General features: G+C 36.1%; 2 protein-coding genes across 8 annotated transcripts in view; one reads left to right on the forward strand and one right to left on the reverse strand.

The window, feature by feature from the left end:
• The window catches only part of LOC124165991 (exportin-4-like), a 36,464-nt gene extending 13,623 nt beyond the window's left edge, over window positions 1-22,841 (reverse strand). The window contains exons 1-15 of the mRNA XM_046543561.1: window positions 22,736-22,841; window positions 22,484-22,589; window positions 22,228-22,403; window positions 22,012-22,119; window positions 17,558-17,674; window positions 15,474-15,627; window positions 13,023-13,147; window positions 12,112-12,269; window positions 11,236-11,479; window positions 10,515-10,691; window positions 9,770-9,868; window positions 7,502-7,700; window positions 4,104-4,341; window positions 919-1,078; window positions 76-245 (exon numbers count right to left, since the gene is read on the reverse strand). Coding sequence (XP_046399517.1) covers window positions 76-245; window positions 919-1,078; window positions 4,104-4,341; window positions 7,502-7,700; window positions 9,770-9,868; window positions 10,515-10,691; window positions 11,236-11,479; window positions 12,112-12,269; window positions 13,023-13,147; window positions 15,474-15,627; window positions 17,558-17,674; window positions 22,012-22,119; window positions 22,228-22,403; window positions 22,484-22,589; window positions 22,736-22,786 — 2,282 coding nt within the window. The 5' untranslated portion in view covers window positions 22,787-22,841. The remainder of the gene's footprint in view (window positions 1-75; window positions 246-918; window positions 1,079-4,103; window positions 4,342-7,501; window positions 7,701-9,769; window positions 9,869-10,514; window positions 10,692-11,235; window positions 11,480-12,111; window positions 12,270-13,022; window positions 13,148-15,473; window positions 15,628-17,557; window positions 17,675-22,011; window positions 22,120-22,227; window positions 22,404-22,483; window positions 22,590-22,735) is intronic.
• Window positions 22,842-22,952: 111 nt separating this feature from the next.
• Window positions 22,953-24,567, forward strand: part of LOC124165992 (hrp65 protein-like) — a 62,626-nt gene continuing 61,011 nt past the window's right edge. For 2 of the 7 annotated variants that reach the window (XM_046543562.1, XM_046543563.1), the window contains exons 1-2: window positions 22,953-23,295; window positions 23,511-23,678. In XM_046543562.1, coding sequence (XP_046399518.1) covers window positions 23,113-23,295; window positions 23,511-23,678 — 351 coding nt within the window. In that variant the 5' untranslated portion in view covers window positions 22,953-23,112. The remainder of the gene's footprint in view (window positions 23,296-23,510; window positions 23,679-24,567) is intronic. The other 5 variants (XM_046543565.1, XM_046543566.1, XM_046543564.1 and 2 more) reach the window with 4 other exon arrangements.

Raw genomic sequence — 24,567 nt, forward strand, 5'->3', positions numbered from 1 at the left:
TAGGTCAAACAAATAAAAGACATGAAACCAAACCTGTTAAATCAAACAAGAAACTTAATCTTAAAAATTACATACTTGTCTTTTGTCTCAACAAGAGCAGATAACAAAAGCGTGGTGTCCTTTATGATTCCTTGCTCAGATCCACAGAACTGAAGGTTTGATTGAACTTTTGATAGTATGAAGGATACTGTCCACGAAGCTGCTTCTGTATCCCTTCCAAATGCACTCACAAGCGTCATGCTCATCTGTAAAACAAAGATATGTACATGCATAGGCATTCTTTGAATTCACCCATTAATGCGGGGACATGTGGTACACACGTCCCCACATTTTGTTGGTGTGGCACCACATGTCCCCACATTTTTTTATCCATCTAAAACATGTTTTTGGAGAGAATCTAACCATGAGACGGTGGAGGCTGATTATATTATAGATACTATTCAAAATATGACAACATAAATTTTCTTTCTGTTACATAAGGGATTATTACATTTCAATTTTCCCGCATGTTGGAGTGCATTCAGATGCATACACAATACTTATAAGTAAAATGTGTCCCAACTCACCAAAGACATTAGAAAACAAGAAAAAATTAAAATATTGCATGCAATTGGTAAAAAAATATATTGGGACGGTTTAATTGACAATATTCCAGTCCCTAGGCTTTACTATTTAAGAGAATTTATTGCTCATGTAATTAAGACATGACAGTGCTAATGTCTCTATTGCCACCACTTTTACCACTTTTGTTACTGAAAAATTTCTAACCCGGCTCGATTTTCATACAAAATCAAAAATGTCCCACTGACCCCTAACTGCAACAATAAATTTTGAATGAGATGCATCACATAAAATGAGAGAGATAATCAAACCAATGTTATTATGTACAAAATTATATTCAAAACTAAATGAACCAACCTCTGAATAGAAGGTTTCATTGGGGAGAAGGTATGAAAGAGCCCATCTCCTGAGGAACCAAAGAAGTGTACAGCTAACTTCAGGGCTGAGTAAGTGCCCCAAGTTGCTTTCATAAGCTTGCCTCTCTACTTCACTAACCCTAAACATGGCTGCAACCAACCTGCAAAAAAAGTAAAATCCATTTAAAATCACAGTGCACTAAAGGAAGATATTTCAAATGCAATAAAAGGCTGCAAATATAATTTTATGGATTTAAAATAAAGATTCAAGATGTCAAAGTTCAGCATTGCAACTATTCTCACAAGCTATTGCAAAAAAGGATAGTATCCCTTCCATTGAAGAATAAACATAAAATTGGTAAAAAGTTTGATTCAAAACATGCCATTACTCGAAGGCCTATGTTTTAAAGGCTCCGAACATCTTCACATCATTAACCCAGTCAGCACAAAAGATAATTTAGATGGAAATTATTTTGGTAATTTGGGGCAAATTTACCCTAGTAACCATTACACTTTCTTTACCACGTAATTACTTCAGGTGCAGAATTGCCAACAGTGAAGCATAAAAAATATATAGAGAGGAATTTACTTAATTGTATGAGGTTGAGAAAAGTTTGTAGTAGAAAAATAAAGTTCAACACAGTGGAACCTCGTTAAAGCGAGTACGGGCTATAGCGACACCCCCGCTATAACGAGAGATAGCCGATGCACTGTCAATTGACCCTATAATAAGCGTGTTAAAAAATTCGTTTTTACGAGACCCTTTCGGCGTTGGCTCTCGCCATAGCGAGGGTTTCACCGCCGGAAGACTTTCATCAAGACTCCTTAACCACTGTAATTGCTAGCGATCTGTTAGAAATGAAGTTAATGGAGTGCTCAGTCTGAAATTTATGTGGTAAACTGTCGTTCGATAAATATAATGATTGACGAAACAATGCTTTGCACGATTTTTATTCAGTGCGGTGCTTATAAATTGTTTGAATAGTCAGTCGTTATTTGAGTAAGGAAATTTAGTGATGCAAAAAAACATCGCCTTTCGTCTGGATTTATGCTTACGTTTATCGGATAGATGTTTATCTGTCGCCGCACCACTCCTGTTCCTGTATATCTGTTCGCAACAGGTATATTGGCTATTATTTGCTCCACCTCCGGTAAAGCGACAATTCGCTATAGCGAGTGTTTATTAGTGTACCGTGGGGTGTCGTTATATCGAGGTTGCACTGTATATCGACAGAAACACTGTAGTGATATTTTTCAAATTATTTTCGATTTCATCTCGCAAATAGTTTCACATTATATACATGCTATTGATGAAAGGCTGTGGTCATTAACAAAAATTCAAGTGATTAAAAATTAGCTGATTATTTTCGTAAATAAATAGAGAAGAGTACTAATTTTCAATGGGTAATTATTTTTGCTAAAATAATTTTATGAAAGATCAAATTCACATCTTGAAGGTTGGCTATTTTGGATCCTCAACTGAAATTTGCGAATAGTGGACCGTAACGTTGGCTACGAGTGGGAAAATAAACAATGAATGAGGATTGTGAACGCGACTGCAAGTGCCGAAGTAATGTGCCTGGCAATTGATAATTTGTAACTATTACTGGAGCATGAAGTAAACTAAACTATAAGTTACCTGATATAATACTGAAAATAGTAAAATATAATTCAGTGGAAAATTTAACCAGAGAGTTGCATCACTTTTGATGGTGACGCCATGGTGAGACAATATATTTTTTAATAACCAATATAACAGAAATTTGGTTCCCTCAACCTCTGCTAAAGTATAGCACTCATTATTTACAATGATTTCATTGAAAAATTCACGTGAACAAATTTTGGAAAAGGAGTTTTTAGGATTCTCATTTGGGCGAATTTGTGTTCTCGTAATCATGCCCTGAGGAGTTAGGTGTGGAAGCTGCTGGCACCGAGTGCTCAATGGAAGAAAATTAGTTCCAAGTTTAACATTGTTTCTATTTTACAAGAAATCAAATCAGCAATTCCTCTTAAAACAACTGTTATTTATTTCGGTCATTTCTCTTTCTTCGAGTATGTATGTCATCACGAATGTAGATTTTATTTTTGTCGTTATTTCTCTTTCACCAAGTGGTTACTTCCTAATATAAACGTCGTATTTGTACATTTCGTAACTTTTCGTCGTTCAATAAACAGTTATTCTTCAATATCAATGTCTTTCCTTCATTTATCGTGTCTATGAACGCCTATAATGCATTAAAGCTATGTACTGATAGTTCACAATAGCACCGATAAAAGGAGTGTCATCATGTTTCTTTTAAAGCTCCACAGATGGCTCTGATGTCGCATCGGGAAGTTTTACCCAGAAAAAGTATGAATTTTACCCATGTTTCACCACCAAATTACCCAAATTTTACCAGTTAAATTTACAGATATTTTACCCGTTAACACGCAGGTTACCTATCTTTTACCATAAATTTACCCATGTAAAATTAGGGTAATAATGGGGTAAAATATCTTTTGTGCTGACTGGGTAATCTAAGATATTTTTCAAAATTCCCAAATTTACGTGGGTAATAAACACCAACTGCACCACAAGCAAAGGATTGTAGAGTGATAATGATGGCGCACACACACTATATATTTTCTTAGGCGATTCGCTTCAATAAGCATAACTTCAATATATAATAGTTTCACACAGCTTAGTCACTAATAACTCATTCAAATTTCATTTCCTTTCCTGGTGCCTGACAATGATGTAGCAATCAAGGTTGGCCAATTATTGCACTTCAATTGGATTCAAACATTCAGCAATACTATTTCTTGTATTGTCTCATTTATTCTGGCAAACAATAGCAGAGAATATTTCTCGGGTCTATCACTGGGTAAGGTTCTCCATATCTCCTTCCAATATTTCGACAAGCAATTCACCCATCATCTTCAAGGATTCAGGAATTCAAATAAGAATTTAATCCAATCCAATCTTGGATTCCTGAATCCCTGAAGAAGATGGGCGAGTTGCTTGTCCAAATGTTGAAAGGAGATATGGAGAACCTTACTCAGTGCAAGACCCAAGAAATCTTCACTGCAATCCTATTTTTTTCTCATTCTGAAGTTATGGGGCATAAGCATGACACATCACTAGATAGGAAGAGGAATTTGTGAATATTATCTTGGGACACGTAGGATTTGAAAACCTGTCCATACCTTATCACATGATCAACGTTTTCAGCTTCTAGAGATTCTTGAGGGGGTGGGGGAAGAGATGGAGAGGACGCCAGGAGACGAAGAGAGGCCTCGACAATGGGAGGGGCCCCACCCCCGCCACCTGGCCAGCCACCACCCCCATCTAAAGAGTACTGCGAAACTTGCTCCATGCTGTGGTGCATTATCTCCGTTGGGATGAGAGGTGTCTCACCTTCGCTCACCATACAACACGTGTGCCCTGTGGAAAAAGAAAATACTCACTCACAATCCAATCAAACCACAGCTGAGCATACTGCCCAGTGCTATAATTGACTTACTGATGTCAAAAAAATATTTAAACCTGAATCAAATACCCATTTTTCATGATAAAATAGCAACAATTCATCTACCATTTATATCTCCCTTTATTTCATATTCAGTGAAAGCCTGACACTAATAGTATGGGATATAGTGACAAGTTCAAATTAGTGAGAGATAGCCATGCAACCATTTAAAACCCTATGATTGACTAGTAAAATAAATTCGTATTAACAATAATGGCTCGACTCCCCACCTGTGCCGTACATAATTATGACAGATTGACTTAGTGGACACGTGCTGCATCCCTACCGTCCTACTAAAATCCTACTAAAACTACAATTTTCTGCCCATTTTGATGTTCAAATGTTCGTGATGCCCTAATAATCTATTCCTTAATTAATTTCTTGTGTAACTATTTCATTGTTCTTTTGTCATCCTCCAGCACCTTCCGCAATCAGATTCAGAATTGTTCAGCCTGACTGCTAAAATCATGGCTAGTAAATAAAATTCCTTCGATCTAAAACAAAAAATGCGAATTATTGCTGATTACGGATATTTTAATGGTTCAAATAAATTAAAACCATTCAAAGTAAGGAAATCCACTCATTCCCGATGTTTTAATAGCACAAATACACTCCCAATTGCAACTGCTTTCTTCACATGGTGGCTACGAGTGTTTGATGCTAGGATTGGAGGAAGAAATATTTAAGTATTACAACTAATTGTTGGTTACCCAGTCGATCCGCCAATACAACTGAGAAATGAGAAAATTTTGTTAATGCCACCTGCACGATGAATACTCTCTAACCATTAGACCAAAGCATAATTAAGTTGCTCGAGCAAAATTTCCATAGTTTAGTACCGAATTACCTGGTTGCTCGAGTACCTGGATGCAATCTAAAATAATTAAAGTGAAATGTTTTGGATGCCATGATCATAATATCAATAAGCTGGAAAAAATACCTCTAGCACATATATCAGCCTGATTCCAGTATTTATCAGAGAGGATAGCGAAGCCCATAGAGATATTAGTAGAAGTAAAGAGGGAAAATGATGAACCTGATAGTTGGGTAGACATTCAATAACATTTTGTGACATTCTGGCGTAGGTTTCCGCGGCGTTGCTCATGGTCAGTGCTGATTTTCGGGTTCCTCAGGGATGCTGCCAGGGTCCGGCAGGCAGCGGGACAGAGCCATATAAGGCGGCCAAAAACGAGAACTTCTCACCTTAGACCTGAAGACGGGAGCAGGATGGCTCCCGAAACTGTTGTCATCCAAAAACAACCAACGCGGCTGAGGAACCCAAAAATCAGCACTGAACATTTTGTGACTTCAAAGCTTATGTAGATGTTGATGAATATGCACCTGTTTGTAAAATGTTAACAGAGGACAAGCTGATTGCAGCTGCTGCAGATGAAATTTCTGACAGTTTTAAATCAGAAGAGAATATGGTGTCTATACATTTAGTGGTTAAAGTGCAACATGCCATTAAGATAATAACTGATATGTACCAGGCTATTATAGCCTCACAAGACAAATGCAATTCACAACATAAAGTGGAAGGATTTCTCCTCAAAGAAAGTGCGACCATGAGACTGAAGTACTTGATTCACTTTTAGTCAGTCAAAGAATCTGTGATAGCAAATTTTTCTAGTACGATTTGATTACCAAATGTCGATAGTTTTGCAAAATATTTTTGTTTGTTAAGGCAGCTTTGTCTTTCAAGTCATTAGATGAAGCTTAATGATCTTGATTGATGGAAAAAAACATACATAGTAATTTTTTAAAGCTATCCCCATTTTGATCTTGTTTTAATTAAGTCTTTCCACTAGCAGTTAGAGAATAATATTTCTTTTATTATCACTTTTACCCATTCTACTGCATACTTCAGTGCATAAATTTTTATGGATGCTCATGCTCATGTTCATGAGGAAAATAAAAAAATAAATATGAAGAGAATATTCAACTAAGGGTGCTTTCCAATCAACTTGTGCAGATTAGCTCACATCGCAGCAGATTAAAACACACTAGCGCACACTGAAACAGAGGTAACAAACGATTAGAACGCATCCATGCTGGTGTGTTTACAAATGGTGGACCGATCGGCGGCAAAAGTAAAATGTTCAAATGTCCTGTTGCTTATGAACTGACCATCGCCACATGAATAATGAAGAAGGATGATAATTGTTCGTCTATTTCATTTTTCATGTAGTAAAAGCACTAGTGAGTATTAATTGAAAGAAAATAATCGAATTACATATCCCTACTTAATAATTACCTCTCCCATACCGCCACAGTGCTGGCAGCTATACTTTATTTCGCATTTCTGGATTAAGATACATATACAACTTACATTCATATCACGCAGGTTAAGCCATAAAATATGTTAACATCATATACTAAAGCTGCCAATTCTATAGTAATTTTGCGGTACTGAATTACAATTAATGGAATGCAATTAACACCACACGGAGGTTAAAGGAAATTTTGCATATAATACACCCAGCTATCCATGCAATCTAACGAAATAAATCTGCTTAGACTGTAAGCAATATAACATTTTAGTTTAGCTTACATTTTCCATTCCTAATTTTTTTGATGAGGACAATTACTCGAGAAAATCTAGTAGCCTCCTCTTGCTATCGTATTTTGTTCATGTTATATCAGTCATTATGTTTGTCAAAGAAAGTATTACATTTCCCAAATTACGAGGTTAACTAAACTTATCTAAGACATATAGACCAAATTATTGTTTATTATACTCAAATGATCATCATATTTATCTTTGAGATGGTGGAATTCATTTTCCGTCAGCAATATATTTTCCCACCATTACAAGTTTTGTCTTGTTTTGTCAAGACGAACAACGGTGTAGGATGTGTTTCCATCTATTTAGCGCATATGACGTCACAGCTGCCATTGGAACACGTTCTGAGCTAAACAGTTTAAAACAGATCAGCGCAGATATGAGATTGGAAAGCACCCTAAAGTGCATGCATTCAAAATGCGGTTTTAAATGAAAATTCCTGGCATGCCACACATCCTCAATGCGTATGGGCCAGCCTAGTAATTGAAGGATGTAAGTTAAAGTATTCCCACCTGCAATTAGTACCAGCCAATGGATATCTTCAAAGAGACAGTCCAGTGCACTGGTATCGGCGATGGTAACAATTGAGCCTCCATGAGAACCACTGTTCTGTCCACCTCCGAGTTGCATCATTTTCTGCAAATGGTTTTGTAGCCTTCTGGTCCGCTCTTCCAGAAGTCTTGATAGGAGAGGAAGGCTGTGACTTAAAACCTTGGGAACCAAGACTTTTTGTTACATTTTATGCAAGGACAATTCAAAGAAAAAATTAAGCTTGCAACAATTTGATGGTACAAATGACATACATGCATTTGCTACATTACTATTTGCACATTAACAATGATGCACAACAATACTGATTGCTATGCCTCTGTACTACTTTGATTTCAAGTGTCAAACAAAGGTAAATGAATAAATTACAGATTAGAAAGTCAATGATCAATCAACCTAGAAAAGCAAGTTTTATCATTGGAATCAACTTTCAAAGGTTACAACAAAAGACTGATTCACTATCAAACTTCTGATAGAATGCAGACTAATAAGTGGTAAATGAATTTAAATTGATAACCATTCATAGATATCAAATGCACTAAGTATATAGGCCTCATTATAAATTTAATAACATGAAGAAACTTAAGGTGAAATTAATATGCTACTAATGGGATGACTGTTGATACTAATATTAATGATTTATTTGCTCCCAAAAATATTTTGCTATACAAACTGGTCGCACCAAAGGAGAGGGAACTTTAGGTGCTCTCCAAGGTCATAAGACTAGAATTGAGCTGCCAACAAATTACAAAAATGTATGCCATAAAAATAAATGCAGTATCTTTTACGTACGTATTGTTATAATGAGATACCATCAAAATAAATGTTCAATTTTTTCTTGAGGAAAAAAATCCAGTCTTAGGCAAGTTTTAACATTGAGAATTTATTTAATTTCAACGGGCAGTAAATTAAATGCCTGGGACTCCATATAAAAAAGAAATATTTCTGTAAAGTTAATCTTGGTCTATTTGTTGCAATGCTCGACTCATTTCTGATATCATATTTACATTTATCAGACACAGGTGGAATATTACCAATTCTGGCATAAAACAATTTTAAGACTTTAAATAAATACAAATGCCTTAGAGGCAACAATTTGAGGGCCACAAACAATGGAAATGAGTGCTCAAAAGAATTTTTGGACAATATCGCATGATTTTTTTGCAAGACGAGTGCACACTTAAATGACTGCCATAAAATTATAAAAACCTCTACAAACAATAATGCACTGACTTTATAATTTAGTTGTTTTAAAGTCATGACTTACAGTGGGTTAAGTCTATTTGCTGAAGAGTACTTGATATTCACTCAACCTAACTACACAACGTACACAATGTGTAGGTGATGTTAAATTGAGAAACATCAGCTATTTATAGAAAACTTATATCAACAATGGAATTTGAATCTGAAAAGTATAACGTTAAATCAAAAACTGGCCATATAAATTTTAAAGAGCCAAATTTTAAGCACACTACGAAGCTTTTAGTAGTTCATTGTGTTCCTACCATATTCCACCTAATACTGCTGATCATTTAGTTTGAGAGACTTTCATTAAAATAGTAATCCAACTTTGATGACAATGTTATATGGAAATTGAAGGGCATAAATATGCATTACAAACAAGGCTTTAATCCCATGATTACTAGGAAAATAATTTCAAATACAAAAAATTTAACCCAAGATATCAATATTAATTTATATTGACTAAACACATACTGTGAAAGCAATCATTATTCATAAAGCAAGACCACACTAAAAATATACTAGAGGAAATGAAAAATTTCCAGTAGGAAATTTCTCTTTTATTTCAAAATAAAACTTCTCAATTAGACACCTACTTTCCTGATAGCATTAAATTTATAACAGAAAAAAATTGCCACTCAACATCTTCTAGCAATATTTTGTCATAGAAGTTTTTCACATAGAAAACTTTTACTATTAAAAATCACAATCTAGAATGACAATCAACATTAGTAAAATGAAATGTTTAATATGGATCAGCACAGCTTCCACATATATACAAATCTTTCAAATTAATACTCATCCTTAAGTATATAACATGACTATAATAACAGGGTTAATGATGAAAATCAATAGAATGCGACAACAAATAGCATAAAGTAGGAGGAAATTTTCAAGATAAGACAAACAGGTAACTTCATTATCTTGGTATGGTATAGCTTGAATTCATATCACACACATTTTCAAAAATAATCTACACCAAAACATACCTGCCTCCCAAAGGCACCAATAGCTTCAAGCTGATCTTTGAACTTTGTTCGATCATCCTCCTCAGTCTCATCAATCTCTTCAACATCTATTTCTCTGCCCTAAAGGAAAGAAATTTTAATATCCATTATTGACTGAATTTTTCAAATCTCCACAGGCCAAAATGGTGCAAACCTAAATGTTGATGACAACAATTATGACAATGAACAGTAATTGTACCCCAGCTTTTGTAAAGAAACGATCTATGAGCAGCTCAGAAGCAGTTCATATGAGATAAAAGCACTTTACCTAATGATTATGCACATAAAAAATTCACATACTGAATCTATAGATAGCATTTTAAAGGATTAAAAATGCACACACTAACATGCAATTATGCAACACATAAAAGCCTCATTTCTGTCTTAAAAATGTAAATATTCAATCAAAATTTAACTTCCTTTTAATAATTAATTACATCAAAGATAAAAAAATCATGGAATCATGAAGATGAGAACTGAGTTAAAGGCCACAAAAGTCATAGATGTTACCAAAATGATAGCTCACAAACAATATCTTTGTATGAATTAAAAGAAACATTAACCTGCCATACAATAGAAATAAACTAACAGTCAGAACATTAGTTAAGTACATGGGCCAAAAATTTAACACATCTGCCAAGATGCATTTGCTTAGTTGCATCATACAGAAAACACATTGTAAAATTAAATTTAAAAAAATATAGATTTATATAAAAAATATTCATACTTGACCACGATTTCCATCAGGTGGAGATAGATGACACTTGAGGTAGGTATTAAATATTTGTGTGGACGAGTCTTGCAAAAGTTGTTTTGGTAAAACATGAGCATCATGAAGAACCAATGTCCAAGCTGCCAACATGTAACCAAATGCTTCTGTGTACATATGGTCTTCTGAACATGTCTGGAATATTAACAGATTGAATCAATGGCACTACCATCTTACTAAGGAAAGAGAACACTCTGAAAGATGTATCTAGGATGCGGCATGAAAGAGACAAAACAGTGGACCTTCCAGTTTTCCCAGGATATTATACAAAGTTCCAGGTTAATCTTCCATGATTACTGTGATAAATAAGAATTTTAGAACACCCTAAATTACTTTAATACTTTAAAATAAAATAATAAATGTGTATTTACAAAATTCCAGGTTGATCTTCCATGATTACTGTCATAGATAAGACTTTTAAAACATCCAAAATTACTTCAACACATTCAAATAAAATTACATGAGCATATTTACAAGACACATATTAAAATTTATTCAATGCAAGCAAAGATGCTACTGGACATCCTGAGAATGAAATAAAGATTTACTATCTGCTCTTTGGAGAAACTTAAATCTTTTAAACCTTAGCAGCTGGAAGTGCTCACTTACTACTATCGACAGTAGACAAAAATCCAAATGGCATGAGTTAACAATGAAAAATCAGTGATGTATGCCTTACTGATTCCTCCAGAGCTGCTCCCATTGCAAACTGGCAAGTCAGCTTGGTCATCTGATGAAGAAATGTATGAAAAAGGTGCTCCTCTGGCTGGAATCCTGCTGAAGGAGAAGCCCCAGCAATCGGAGATGATGGAGACTCAACACGCAAGGTTGGAAGGCCAGCAAGAACAGGAGGAGGAGAGTAAACAAGCAACTTTCTCACTATGTTAGAGATACCCAGTGCCTCTCTGTCCATTATCTGAACACTGAAATCAGAGATGAAGAGAAATAAGTGAACTAATAATCAAATTGAAATAAGACAACAAACTGTACTGCCCCTAAGGTTGCTGCAAGTACTTGAATTAACTCTAGTTGTCACTCTCTTTCAAAATTTCCCTACTTCATAAACCTATTTCTTCCGCTTCTTGTGCTATGCTCAGTTTTTATTGGGAAAAAATGAATGAATATAGTAGTTTACTACAATTGCTTCTGATGAATCATAAAGTCAAGTTTCCCAAGAAACAACAAACTTGCTTTTACAATCAGTGGAAATCAAATTCAAGAAACTTGCTTGAGCACCATCGTGCACATGAGATGAAAGGCAACAAATGTGACTGTGGTCGGTGGACCCACCATAACAGGCAGGGAAAGGTTGAAGAAACCAATCAATTGCTTCCCTGGAGCTTGCTGATTGCATCACAGTTATGTCTTTACAACCAACACCATTTAAAATAGAAATATTTCAGTGACCCATGCATTCTTGTGTAACACACAACCCCTATTTTTGAAACGGCTTACGAGGAAAAGTAGGTGCATATGGTACATGAAAAAATTCAGTACCTTCGCAAGTGAAGGTTGGATAAATAACATTCATAATCACTAGTTTACCGTGACTTACCTGTTCACAAGCTTAAGGAAAGCCTGTATGTAATGGGTTAAGTAATGGATCCGAGTATTTTCAGCAGACACAACAGCTCCATTTAGAGATGCAAGTTGTGTAAGGCAAGCCAAAGAGAGGTGAGAGAGGTCAGGATTTTCTCTTACTTTCCAGTGTATCTGAAAAAGCATATCACATTCAGATGGCTACTGAAATATCTATCAAAATCAAATTCAAATTAAAGAGAAAATAAGGTTATAGGCAACTTTTCCACCTATCATTGATAATTTAGCTCCATTCTTCTCACAAAAAAAGTCTTTTAGCAAACCGACTAGTTTGACTGTTACCTCGAAGCTGTTGATTACAATAACATTGATTGTGAGTGAAACTTTTCCTGAAGACAAAGGCAATTTTTTTGGTGATATGAGGCACATCCAATGACAACATTCATAGCTTGAGGAGAGTCTCAACGCTGTGATTTTGATATGAAGATGCAAATGATAACATTGACAGAAATATTCTCAAGAAACCCATCAAAATTAGAGATCTATTTCTGAGCATAGAATATGATTTAGCTTTTCACTGGTGTATTACATCCATTCAGGGAGTTTCCTCAGGTCTCCCACAGGGTTGGGCTTTTCTTTTGGCTTATGCTGAGAACTTTTCCAAAGAGAAGCCTCTGAAAAGTTGCCAAAAATAAAAACTTTCGCAATAGAAGACTCAAGAAGACTAACTGAATATAATATTAAAACTTCCAGAAAAAGAGGCAAAAAGATAATGCATAAACTTCAATAGCTGTTTTAAAATCACCAAGACTTAAATGAGGGGTTATTTTAAGTATACTATCAATCACTTCAAAATTAAGAGACAATAAAATAGATAATTATAGCCAACATAAAATATGCCAAACCCTGACCATACATGATTCTCACCTCAAAGAAAAGGTTGATGACATTAGGGTCCAAGATGATATCCTTCCATGATGCACCCAATCTCAGGGCTGGACTAGGTTCCGAGTCTAATACTGATTCAAACACACCTATCAATCGCTTTGGCAGTAAAATAAGTAAGTCAAGGAAAAATCTTATATGCAGGCTGATACATATACAGTAGACTCCCGATTATCCAGGCTAATGATGGGGATGGACGGCACGAATAATCAGAAAACACGGATAACCCAAACTTTCACTAAAATGTCTTGTAATGTTCATAATTTACGTAAAACAAACAATATATTATTATCTATGCCGTTATTCTGCTATTTTAGAGTGCTTCCCGGACTCAATGAGAGCTTTCTTTGCCAGTTCGCGATCTTTTTAGTGGCAATAACATGGTTGTACTCGTATTATTAATGCTCCATGTAAGGCCTGGTTTCGAAAACCACACATCCGTGGCTGTGTGATCGCGGATACAGAAAAGTAGTTAGCATGAATGCTTCAAAACCACTTCTCAACGTCTGAAACTAGATTGTCAGGCACCATGCCACGCAGTCCCGTCTTGCACAAGTTGCCTGGGTTGCAACTGCTGCCGGATGTGTAACCGTGATCACGGAGCGTGGTCGCGCACTGCGAGGCATGGAAAACACAAACACTCCCGCAAATGCAGGTAGTGCGAGATCGCTTCCGTTATACAAAGGGAATTCCAACAGAAATGATAAGTGCGGAGTATCCAAGCATTAATGCAGTAATTCCGATGATATTGCGTCTGATTTTATTTTTATTTAAAGATCGCGGAAAAAAATTGAGCGAGAGTGAAAATCATTAACGGATAATCCGCAACCCAGATAAACCGCAGCTGGATAATCGGGAGTCTGCTGTAGTAATAAACTGGCACAGTTATATTTTCAGAACAGTGGCGTAACTAGTAATATGCTTGGGGGAAGGGGAGCCTGGGGGAGCGACCCCCCCCCCCTGGCAACGGGGGTCCAGGAAAATTTTTGAAAAATGACATGCCTGGAAATACGTTTTACATCATTTTGGCACATAAAATTAAACTCTGAGCAGATGCAGTTATTATGTGTCAAAACTAGACAATATTGAATGAAAATTTAACAATGTTTTTCCACATAAAATATTTATTAGATTACTACCATGATTCCGCATCATCCTCAGGCCATCAGACGGAGCATCAAAACCATGGTAGTGATCTAATAAATATTTTATGTGGAAAAACAGTTTAATTTTCTTTCAATATGAATAAATTCTATAAAGTAACACCTCAAACTGTCAACTTAATTGGACAATAGTTTACAATATTGTTTCATTTCTCTGAAGCTTTGGGGGGGGGGGGGGGGGGGGGGGGGGGGGGGGGGAGGGGCAGAACTCAGGGAAATTTTAAAATTTAATCCATTTTACTTCATTGTATACATATTACTAATAGAATAATTAAGGAATATCCCTCAGAAAGTCGTAAAACTCACCATTTTGAACCATTTATCTAAAATATTTTCTTGGGGAGGGCACCTGCACCTCCCATATTCCATACCCAGTTTTAGTTGCTCCTTAAACCCCTCTAGCTTTAATACCTAGCTACGTGCCTGGGGGGATCTATCTCCTCATCCCCTGCATAGTTACGCTACTGTTTCAGACTATGTAAAATAATATTCCCTCCATTGCAAATTAAGTTTATGCAAAATAGAAGACATCACATTTGCACAACCATAAAATCGTGCTCTTAATATTATAAAAAAGGCATTTATACTTAATTAACATTCCAATAGAATATATCATTAGTACAGCTATCAATTCCACACCCATTCCAGCAGTACACAGGACAAAATTTCCAACAAGATTTACAGATGACCCACATTGCGAAGCATGCTATGCATTTCAAAGTGCAGATTTTGTTACGGTCACACAAAATGTTAGGCAAACCATCTCCAAATCAAGTCTTCATTAAATTTACCACTTTTCCAAATGAACCCCCCTAACACAAAAAAATTTCCAACGGGGACTTTGATGCTCATACCATACACCAGAAGTGAATTTAAAGTGACATTTTAATTTATTTGATTCCAGCATATTTAAATCATACACACAGTGTGCGGAAGTAATGAAACTGATAAATCATCTGGTATCATATGGATTATCCTTGCAGAGCACATGGTTTAGAGGATAGATTTTACATATCTTAACCTATTTGTACGATGATAATTCATATGAAAAAGTAAGAAAATATAAACAAGTAAATAAACTTGTACCTAGGCACATGACTGCAGAAAAAGTCACTAGTTACATGTAGGGCTCTGGCAAAATTCTCTCACTATAACAACAATGCAGGGTTTTCTCCCTGACAGTGGCTTAATAAGCACAATTTTCATCTCCTGTGCCACAATATCAACTTTAGCTTACTAACATCTCTTATAAGTTTGAAGGAAAGGATATAATAACTAGAAATGAATCCCCACGAGAGCACTGATTGTGCAATTGACAATAGATGATGGAACAGATGCAGAGCTTGACCATTTATGCCCTCAACTTTCACAAGCTCGCCAAAAGCTTGCAAGCAGAAGTGAAATATGCGCTTCAAATCAGTGGCCTGAAAAGAAAAAAAATCAGGAAGTGTAAGAAAAAGTATAAGTTACCAAATGTATGCATTCATGTATTCAAATGTAAGCAAATCCAACCCTCCATATGGTTCATACCAACTTTCCATTTCCAATTTCCCTGACTTTTCCCCAAATTCCAGCCAGAATTTTCTAGAATTCCCTGACTTTATATAAATGGCAAAGCAATGGCAATGCAGGAATATTAATAGAAAAATGCAGCAAGGTATGAATTGAAAGAAAGGCAAACAGTAGTAGTACTAATAGCAGAAATAAAGTTGAGTAGCACGAAATAGGGTGGTTTCCTATTATTATTTTACTGCCTAAATCGAAAGATTATTACTCCTGGAGTACATATTTCATGCTTGTAGATTTTTAAATGACGATATCTATTTTTCGCAATTAAATAAAATGTGAAAATTTTCAAGTGCACGAAAACGTGATGAAGTATGAATGCTGGGGAAACCCCGTGAGACGTCATTGTGGTTCATACTGTCACCGTGTGAGGTGACCCTGGGGTGAGGGTATGTGCTTCGCTGCGATGCAGGCTGCTAACATTTAGCAGAGTACCATGCTAGCAGGTAGCGCTTGACTTAAATAAGGATTATTAATACCCTATCAAACGAAGGAAACTTTCCGACCTTAGGCAGTTTTAATAGGTGATTATTAAGACATGTTTCCCTGAGCTCTGTGCCATATGCATGCATTGGTAATCTGAAACGATGTAAAACTCCTATCTACTCCTATAGAAACTAGGTCCCTGTGACGTCACGTGGAGTGGCATCGCATGGGCACCAATCTGACCTTTTTCAAATGCAGTAAAAATTGACCATTGCCATTCGTCTGAACTGGGATTTCTAAAACCAAATAATTTGTGTATTATGAATACACTAATGGTGGGTAACGAATCGCAATCAATGCCTTTCGTTTTCTTTGATGAAGGAAACTACCCTAATGGTGCTACCCTGCACCAATCCGCCAGGATGACAACAAAATGCCCACCTCACAGCTCAAGTATGTAACAATGCTTTGCATGTTCGACCAAGATTTTCATCTCTTTGCTGCAACTCTGGAGTTTACCCCAAACCATATTCTAATTTCCCTTTCATTTCCAGTCCCGATTTATTTTAAATTACAAATCCCAGACTAGTATGAACCCTGATTCAGCTGCAGCAGTTGCACCTCCACTATGTATGGAAAAATTTGTAAAATATCCCCACATGACCATTTGGTCAAGGTGCTAGTGAAAGATGCCTTTGACTATGTGGTGATGGATCAGTAAAAGTTCATAATGCCCAAGTCCAAGTTTTTTTTTCAAGGCATAGGTCTCTAAAACAAGTATTATTTAATCACTAATCCAAACAGAAACTATCAGAATACAGAAGATGTTTGGAGGAAAGGTTTTTTAGCTCATGATAAAGGAAAGCGGCCCCTATAAATCAAAGGAGGCACTCCTTCGGGTGGAATGGGAAGGCTGCCTATTGCCTCCCGCAAAAAAGAAAGAGCTGAACATACACTTATGTTTTTCCCACAGTTTCCCATATGCATGCATGTTCCCTACACCAGAAATAAGTCTACGTCATTTCCAGTGCATGAGCCTAATAATGGTGGAAGACAACCAGAACTGTTCAAACGCTACAATTAATTCCTTATTTTTCCCTTACCATGGGATTGTGAAATGCAAAGACAGCCTGCATACCTACTTCAACTTAGGATGTAGCATGGCTTTCAGCAGCCCCGGTAGTAGCTCCTAAGTACATATGTATTTAACTAGAGCTACAAATATCAACATATTTCCAAGGAACTTATGACAAGGCTGTCCATCACTTAGCTATACTTGCAAGTAAACAAATGAAAACAATAAACTAAACGTAATGCATTTGAAAAAATTGTGACAAAAACCATGGCATATAAGAGGCATACCTGAAATTGTTTTTTAGCCTTGAAATGAGTTTCCCAGGTAAGGCCAACATCAGAAGATTTCACAGTAATTGCATACTCTTGCATCAGTGCAGATATTATGCTGCAAGCCACCAATTGCTAAAAGTAAAATTAATACGATACTTACAAATCAAGAATACCATATCAAATAAAAAATGAAAACAATTGATTATGAGAAAATGGAATGGAATACGGATCAAATCCAGGGTGGCCACTCAAATACCTTACAACATAGTATTCTCTGAAATTACTACATAACTAATAAAATAATTTTCCAATGGGTTCCATTGTTTTATCATATCAAATAATGTCTACAGAGAAGATATGAATGTGATTAAGTGCAGAAAAAATTAACTTAAAACAAATCAATTAAAATCAAAATGTACTGATGAATTTCAACAGAAACGGAGTACCACCTGAATGACATTTTGGAATGGGATGATAAATTTTTCAAAATATACCAATACATTAGATTGAAGTCAACCAGATAACAATGTAGAAATCCATCATAACATGAAGACAATTTTGTAATTTTCCCCACCATTTTATTGTCAGCTGGTTTGCACGTAAGTCACGTCATTCTCAACACCCGTTGAAGACTAAGAAAGCTCTTGAGAATGACCTGAAATACGTAGAAACCAGTAGAAAAAATAAAACTGAGTGAAAAACAATAAGTTGCCTACTTATTTGATAGATCTGTTCAAGAGGATGTGAAAAAATCATCATTTCATAATATCAGAGATGAAGTCATTCACTCAGACACAAATTCGTCAAAGAATTTGGTAGATGGAAGGGAAAGAAATGGAAAAGTTAGGGATTAAGGGGAGTTAGGGGTTAGTGGCAAACCTTCCATTTAGGGAAAAATTGAAGTAATGGTAACTTTTAAAGTGACTCTCCAATGAAAGTTTTTATTTTCCCCGATTGACACATTTTAAAAACTTAATTAAAAACAATTTAAAAAAACAATTAATTGACAAATATTAAAACAGGTTGTCCAGCCAATCAAAGCAGAAAAAATCATGCATTATTCCTAATTTTCCAGCAAAATTTTACAGAATTCCAGGTTAATTTTACGTGATTTTTGCGATAGATTGGCATTTTAAAACAGACAAAATTACTTCATTACTTTTAAATCCTCTATATTATTTCTACTGTATAGATACCTTTTTCTCAACTTATACGCAACCAAACTCTACAAATGAGGTACCAAAATGCACAGAATTTATCAGAGAACATGCGACGGCATATCTTACTTCCTAAATATTGCTATTGTTTCCTAAAATTGGTTTTTAAATAATTTAAAAAAAAACAAAAAAAAACAAAAACCGGTAAATATTCCTGACGTTAACGGCACACAAACTGATACATTTTTTCATTTGCAACAATATCTCGCATTCTTTAAATAACTTTTATCAAAATGCGGCTGATTCCACATTCAAGTCTCCTGTTGATACGCAAGTATGAGTCATCATGTGCGTTTAACAGAGGATAGTGTAATTACTTCCAATGTTGTGTTTAAAGAGGTCCTCTGACCTCAATTTGCACATGAACATTCCAATTAAATTTGTACATAAGATCCTGCCTTTTTCTTCTACATTTTAAAATTAGAAACGCCCCTATCCCTCTGTGGACCTGCATTGAAAAGAGCGGGGGAAGCCTGCTGGGAGTAGGCACAGCACGCTTGTAATACTATATTTGTGTATTTATAAGGACAAGGAATAGGTTAGCTAACACGTATTATATGTAAATTTTTTTCAATGCAAGCCAAGAAGCTGCCTCGACCTCCTAAGTAGATGTTCATGTCACTTGGAATTCTATTCTTTGTATTTTTTGAATCTCACTCGAGTCAATAGTGCTAAAAATTTCGATTCTGTTTTCTTGTCTGACATTCCACATTTTGATGCGTCTGTAAAAATTCTACTAAGCTACTGCACTTAAAATTACAACAAACACATTATAGGCCAGAAAATGGGTGCTGACCTGGAAAAAATTTATATGAAATGAATACAGAATAAAATATTTTGAAATTACAGGTCGGGGCAAAAATTCATTAATGATTCATGCATAATTCCAACGGCTAAACATTCATGCACAATTCTCAATTTTCCAGGCCTGTTTACATGGTACATTAACCCGACACGAGTTAATGTCTAAATGTATGAATGCATGATTGGACACGAAAATGCACCACGTAACCACCCAACTTGTGTGAATACATGAAAAGAAAATAGAACCTGTTCTAATTTGGTTCATGCATTCATACATGTTCTGTTCAGGTCCACAAAAATCATTCACGCAAACAGACATTAACTTGTATGTGTTAATGTATCATGTAAACAGGCCTTCATAGTCACTGGGCACCCTGCAAAAGCAACTTGTATACGCATATCAGATCTCAGACATACTATCATTCTATTGTTGATAGGGATGTGCAAATAGTACTTTTTGATCTCGAGTCGGGTATCGAGTCGAGTTAATAACTACTGGCGAGTATTGAGTCGAGTTGAATATGGAAATTTCTGGTCCAGGCAATAAAACAATACATGCTCCAACATATTCTCTTTTTCCAATCTGTAAGTACATTTTCTAATCTGAATGCTTATCCTAATGTAAAAGGAAAAAAAAAGAGGAACGTTGATGATAATAGTGTCAGCATTACGAGATGAATGGGAATTAATGTACCTTAAACAGTTGAAGCATAGTTTAAATGAATTAACCCCTAGTAATATGTCCAAACTTTATGAATATGTGCATCCCAACTGTTTGGAAGAGCCCTGAGTAGAGGAATTTGCACAATAGTAATAAATATTATATAGGTACGTAAATTAATCACTGGCTTACTGGCCTCGACTGCTCTGCAAACGAAATCACTCGACTCGACATTGGTAATACTACTCGAAACAGTCGAGTCGAGTACCAAGTACTCCACTTGACTCAAATTTTCGAGTACTCACACATCCCTAATAGCAGATAAGTAACACCAAGGCACTGAGAATATAAATTAACCCCCCCAAAAATGATGATGCTGATCTGCTCCTGTTTAGAGACACCAAGCACTACTAGTGTACTTGAGACGATAGATAAAGTTTACTTTTATTCACTCAGGAATGATATTTCTCTTCCATAATATCCAGCCTCTGCACCCAAATTCTTAATTGCCCTTGGTAATCTCCCACAAGAGACAGACTTCTACAGATTCACACAAGACCCAATTTCCACCATGATTTAGACATTACTTGAATACAAAGAATAATTTACCTCATCTACTTCAGAGACAAAATATTCACTGCCATAGCACCAGGAATAGCAACAAATTAAATTTACCATACCACAGGTTATCCAAATCTTTTAACAGCTACAAGAGCATAGGGATGAGAATATACAATAAATTCCCATGCAGTATGGTAGATATACCTGCTGATAATTTCAAAAATAAAATACTCGATTGGCTTGTTGCAAGACCGTCTTACTCCTTGCAGGAATTTTTTGAAACAAAAATCAAGGGATTGCTGGTCTTTTATAATTGCTGTCAATGTGTAAAGGAAATTGTATTTGTATTTGTGTAATGTTCTTGTCTCAAATTGCATAAAGCTACAATGCATACTGTTATAATATCTGTAGATGTTTGATGTTGTCTATTGCTGTAAAGGCTGAATGGCAATAAAATTATGCACATATTATTATTATTGTTAGAGCGAATGGATTGAAAAATAATCAGGTTATGCAAAATTCCAACTTGTGAAGCAATGAGAAAATGAAAACATGAAACATGAAACAATGAAATGGAGATCACCAAGGCAGAATGTGTCCGTCCCCATGCAAGGGTTGACGCTTATATGAAAACTTTCTGTGAGTGGGGGGTGATTTAGAAATAGCATATGTAATGATATTTTTATGAAGTCATCATATTTGATCAGAAACATTGTCAAGCCCACTATTGTCATACACATTTATTTTTCAATTGAAGATGAATTTTGGCACGGAATATCAACTGTTATTAACACTACTTGCTAAGCAATTTTCAAAACAAGCATTTACTTTCAGAAAAAAACTAAAACTAAATTACAGTTATACAAAAAAAAATAGAACACCAATTATCATGCTCAAAATTTTACTTAAAATCTTAATATCGGTACCCAGGGGAGCCATCTCCATTTAAGGTCCCTCCCCAAATGGCACTATATTGGACATCTAAACACAACACAACAGACCAAAATTACCTAATACAAAACAGCATAACTACCCATTTTTGTAATTTATGAGAGAGAGGATATAAATTAAAAATAAACAAGGACTACTATCGATGAACTAACAATTTGCTAGGGGTGTACGGTGTGAAATTACAATTTCATTGTACTTAGTTCTTGGTCTTTCACTTCAAGTGTGCAGGCAGTATATTTATTCAGCACAAAAGCATGTATACACCAAACACTTACTCGTGGCGGATCACCGCTTAAGATGAGATTTTGTACTTCATTTAGGATTTGGCCCCTTTCGCAGCCGAAATCTTCCACGCTACTTCTTTTAACCATAATAGCGGCCACCTGAGGGAAATATACAGAAACAACTTTAATTACAACATGTCTGCATGCAGATCATAGAAGCTTAAGTTTTACGTAGACTACGTTTTAGCAGAAATGGGAGGTACTGACCTGAACAATCCTCTCCCTCACAAAAGAGGGGAGTGACGTCTTCTCCATTACATAGTGTAACAGATACTGACGTAAGGAAGTTAAGTCATTTTCTTGCAACGTAGACCACTCTCTAATTAACGCATCTTTAAGCACACTTGCAGCCTCGAAGAGCACGTAGTCATTAGTTGATGTTTCTAGAACCCATAGACAGTTCATAAGAACCTTCACCTGTTTGTAAAATGCTATTAAATTAAATAAGGTATCATGAACATACCAAGAATCTCCCGGCAAATGTTGTATGGAGATTTGGTCTTCTTGAAATTGAGAAATACGGCTTCAGCTGCATGTCGCTGTTCATTATTTACTACATTAGGTGGAGCCTGGCAGTTGAAAGAAGGATAGAGTTTGTCAACACAATTACACAAAGAGAGATTATAATCTAAAGAATACCGAATTGTATTGTTTGAATGGAGCAGAATTATATTCTAATTTTAAAAATCATTGGCAACATAATCATTGGACTGACCAGCAACACTTGGGCTGCTGTTTCAAGTTCCTTGATTGCTTGCCCGGCCATTGCATGGTTATCGAGGCAGCTGTTGTGAACGTTGTGATCTATCGAACCGTAGCCTACGATCGAACACAAGTATCGCAATCGCAAGATGTCGCTCGTAGCGATATCTTTCGAGCTATCGTAATTTGCAAACGTCTGAGATGACGTCTTCAAAATTGACCAATCAGACGCGATAGAAACCGAAGCTTGCCTCGCGTCCGTTTTAGTCGTTCCTCTCTTCGGCCATTTTGAACGCTTGTGGCAAGCGTCTGAAGCCGGGAGTGCTTTTTCAATTTTTTTGCGTCAAAATAGGCAGTGGCTGCTGTGATAATCCATTTATCAACTAAGTAATGTCAGCAGCAGACATGGAAACAAAAATGGATAATGATAGAGACGCAAATGGCCCGAAAGATCAAAGTCCTCAAAATCACCCCGGTGGCAGAGGTGGCGGCGGACGTGGTGGAATGGGAGGTGGAAGAGGAAGCCGATTTAATAGACCGAGGGATGATATGAGGAACATCAGGCAGCAAGATGTAAGTATTTGGATTTGAACAAAGATATATGTTTGCAATTGATAGGAAATAGGCGCACATTATGGCGGCCAGGTTGCTTTTAAAATGGCGGTTAGGAAGTACTCGAGCCCAATTGTGGTGAACTTGGAGGGTGTTTAATTCTGGCATTGTTCGCTTGTTTCCTTCAATTAGCATTGGAGGCGAGATATTATTTATGAGCCGGAATTGTTTTGCAGGAGCATGGCATCATGGACGGGGATATTCATGGGGATGGTGGGGAAGGTATGGGATCGGGTAATGTCGGTGGTATGGCTGGGAGAGGTAGGGGTAGAGGTAACCGATACTGGGGTGGAAGAGATGATATTCGCGGTGGAGGGGTTGGTGCTGGGTTGAGAAGTCAAGAGGTTTGTATTTTGTCCTCCGAAATTTTTGCACTGGTGTATATGTGAAGATAATATATTTTTCCGGATTTGTAGTATTGCGCGTACTTTTGATTTCGGTAATGTAGTTAGAATGCTGTCAAATGATTGTACATTCGGCACAGTATGTGAATAATCTCTTCGTTAAAATTTAATTTAACTTATGGAATTTCAAAAGCGATGAATCGGCATGCCTATTAATCAGTCCTCAGGATTATTATGTTCTTGAAGTTGTTATAATTAAATTTCCGTTAATTATATTTGGAATAGGCAGACCTAGTTATGGGATGTTATTTTTGCATGGTTTCGTATGGAATGGTTATCGAAAGCTATGCATGAGTTGTTGTGACCGCGCCTACGTGTGCGTTAATCGTATCCTGCTGCCTATCCTTAAGTCACAATATGTAGTGTTAGTTAAAGTAGAAAGCTCCGAGGCAATAATCTAGTATAACTTATTGTTTTCATATTCCTTTCATTATTGAACGAATGTGTCATATCAGGCACCATCCTGAGAGCACAAAGTTTGCAGTACACTAAATGTAAACCAGATGTAGACGACTATATCTGGTATACAGCAAAACTAATGGATTGCGTTATACCAAGCGTAAACGACTATATTTGGTCCACACACATAAGGGGCAAATGTCGCCCATTTTTGGTCTACTGGTAACCTATAATGGTATAATTTTGGTCTGCGGTTGCATGATATGTAGACGTGAAATATATATATTTTTTTTACAAAAACATCCATATTATACCGCTAATCTTGTAGTGATATGAAGCTTTTCAGCCTAAAATGAATTTTTGGTAATTCTGATGACTACCTTCGAAGAATTATCAATTATATCTATTATTAACAAAGGATGCAATGACT

This window comes from Ischnura elegans, chromosome 9, assembly GCF_921293095.1.
Source record: "Ischnura elegans chromosome 9, ioIscEleg1.1, whole genome shotgun sequence".
In the NCBI taxonomy this organism is placed as follows: domain Eukaryota; kingdom Metazoa; phylum Arthropoda; class Insecta; order Odonata; family Coenagrionidae; genus Ischnura; species Ischnura elegans.